Source organism: Hydra vulgaris, chromosome 13, assembly GCF_038396675.1.
Source record: "Hydra vulgaris chromosome 13, alternate assembly HydraT2T_AEP".
NCBI classification, from domain to species: domain Eukaryota; kingdom Metazoa; phylum Cnidaria; class Hydrozoa; order Anthoathecata; family Hydridae; genus Hydra; species Hydra vulgaris.
In genome coordinates, this window is record NC_088932.1 from 11,008,070 (window position 1) to 11,010,376 (window position 2,307).

The following is a 2,307-nucleotide window of genomic DNA, read 5'->3' on the forward strand; positions in this document are numbered from 1 at the left end:
AAATTAACCAAAATATCCTTCTCTATCGCCATAAGCATCAAAAACTGCAAATTATCTTGTGACAAGGAAGATCTGAGTCTATTTTTTATAATTTTTAATTTGGAAAAACTACGTTCACAAGCTACTTGCGTCGAAGATAATGTTAAAGTAAATTTATATGCAAAATAAACATTGCTGTATACTTTGCTATATAAATTATATTTAGCCAAGAAATTAAAACAGCAATAAATACAATTTTTGCAACTCTTTTTGTTTTTGAGGCATACTTCACTTATTATTTCTGAATCTGAATCAGTTAATTCATCGGTTTTATATATATCTTGCATAGATATTTTAAAGTCGTCCCATTTTGTCATTAAATCAGTTAATTCCTCCCTTAATTTGACGCTGTAGCTGTTTTATGATATTTTACTTGTAATTTACTGAGCTCTTCTAAACTGTTTTCTGAACATTTATTGTCGGTAAAATTTTTAGGGTCTAATATTCCTCTTCAATTATTCCACAATTTTCCTCTCATTCGCACGTTTAGCAAATGAATTTGACTTTTCTTTTACATTATTAAAATCACGTGAAAATTTTTTTAACGAATTTAGTGTGGAAGTTACCATGTTATAAGCTGTTAAATAATTTAAATTGCTGGTTTGTAAATATTTAGATAACGGTCCAATATATTGAAAAATTTTTAAATAAATATGCGCTGTAAGTATAACTTTAAATTTCAATAAAGACTCCATTAGTGTTGATGCAGTGTGTCTAATTTGAGCATTGAAAGATACATTAGACACAAAATAATTCAAAGTTATCAATAAGTCTACATATAATGAGGTTTCTTTGTTATCATAAATTTGCCCAAAAATTTTTTTAAGTGCTGTTTCTTTTGCTGACCATCTTGTTTCACCTATAACGTTAAGTCTCTGATACCTTATTTTTACACTGGTGTTTTCCCAAACATCCATACGTTGATAAGATTCTCTTAGAAATACGGCACACGAGTAATTGAAAGAGAGAACCTTCAAATACCGAACTAGTAGCATCTGTGACAACTAAATTCAATACGTGGGCATAACACCAAACATGAATTTGACCACGCGATTCTTTACTTAACCAACTGGTGAAGCCATTATACTGTCCACGCATGTTTGCTGCTCCGTCTGTCGAATTACCGATACAATTTTTAATATGTAATCCACTGTTTTTAATAAAATTACTAATTAAATTGCACATGTCTTTCCCTGTAGACGATTTGCAATTTAAAACAGCTACTACACGTTCATAAATATTTCCCTTTACATATCGGACAACAATTGAGCACTGATCCTTTTGTGTTATGTCCTGTGTGGTGTCAATTTGCAAAGAAAAAATACCTGCTTCCTGTATATCTAACAAAATGCTATCTTGAATTAATTTTCCACTGGCCAAAATTACCTGGTTAATAGTAGATTTTAAAATTAATGAAACGAAACTGCCTCTACCTTTAGTTCCCGCAAATGTTTCATTATTTTTCTTCTTTTCTTTGACGACTCTTGCTAAATGTAATTTTAAAACAGCGTCATATTTAGAGAGTAGCAATATTATTTTTAAAAAATTACCATGGTCTTCTTGATTATTTTCAAGTGAAAGTGAACAAACAGATTCAGATCGGTGAGCGCGAAAAGCTAATCCTCTTTTTCCAATTAATTTTACAACATCTACAATTCTTTCCAATACTTGCTTTCGTTCAATAATATTTTTCTGACGTATGCTTCCTTCATTTGTGAACATTAAATTATAAATATCTTTGCCTTTAGATTTGAGCATATGACAATTTACACAATTTTCATGAGTTTTACTATTTTCATGTTCTTTAACACGTTGCAAAGTGTGCCTCCAGTCCGTCATTCCACGATTTACAAACAAACTCTCGTTTGTAATATCACTGTAAGCCTAACACATGGTGCAAAATAGAGCATTTTTTTCCAAACTATATGATAGCCAACGCTTATTTACTTTATCTTCTCTATAAAATATTAAATTTGGTTTAAAAGGTAAATTAGTAATGTCATCAATGGCATGGATGTTTTTTAAAAAACTCTTCATAATTTTGATTTCCTGGCCTTATGAAATAATTATCTGATAAGAAATTAAACATTTTGTTTGTTGGTGTTATCATTTCATTATTGGCCTGGGTGGAAGTTGAAACTGAAGTTATTTCTTCGAGAATTGATGTTTCAACTTTATCTGCGCCAATGGGACACATAATAATATTATCATTCCTCGAAACTGATGAACTTTAATCCAAATCCATATTCAAATTTTCAATATCAAATG

At 30.1% G+C, this 2,307-nt stretch overlaps 1 protein-coding gene across 1 annotated transcript; it reads right to left on the reverse strand.

Moving 5' to 3' along the window:
- Positions 1-906: 906 nt before the first annotated feature.
- LOC136089636 (uncharacterized) lies at positions 907-1,878 on the reverse strand. The gene has a single exon (XM_065815687.1). The coding sequence runs from the start codon at positions 1,876-1,878 to the stop codon at positions 907-909; it is 972 nt and encodes a 323-aa protein (XP_065671759.1).
- Positions 1,879-2,307: the final 429 nt, after the last annotated feature.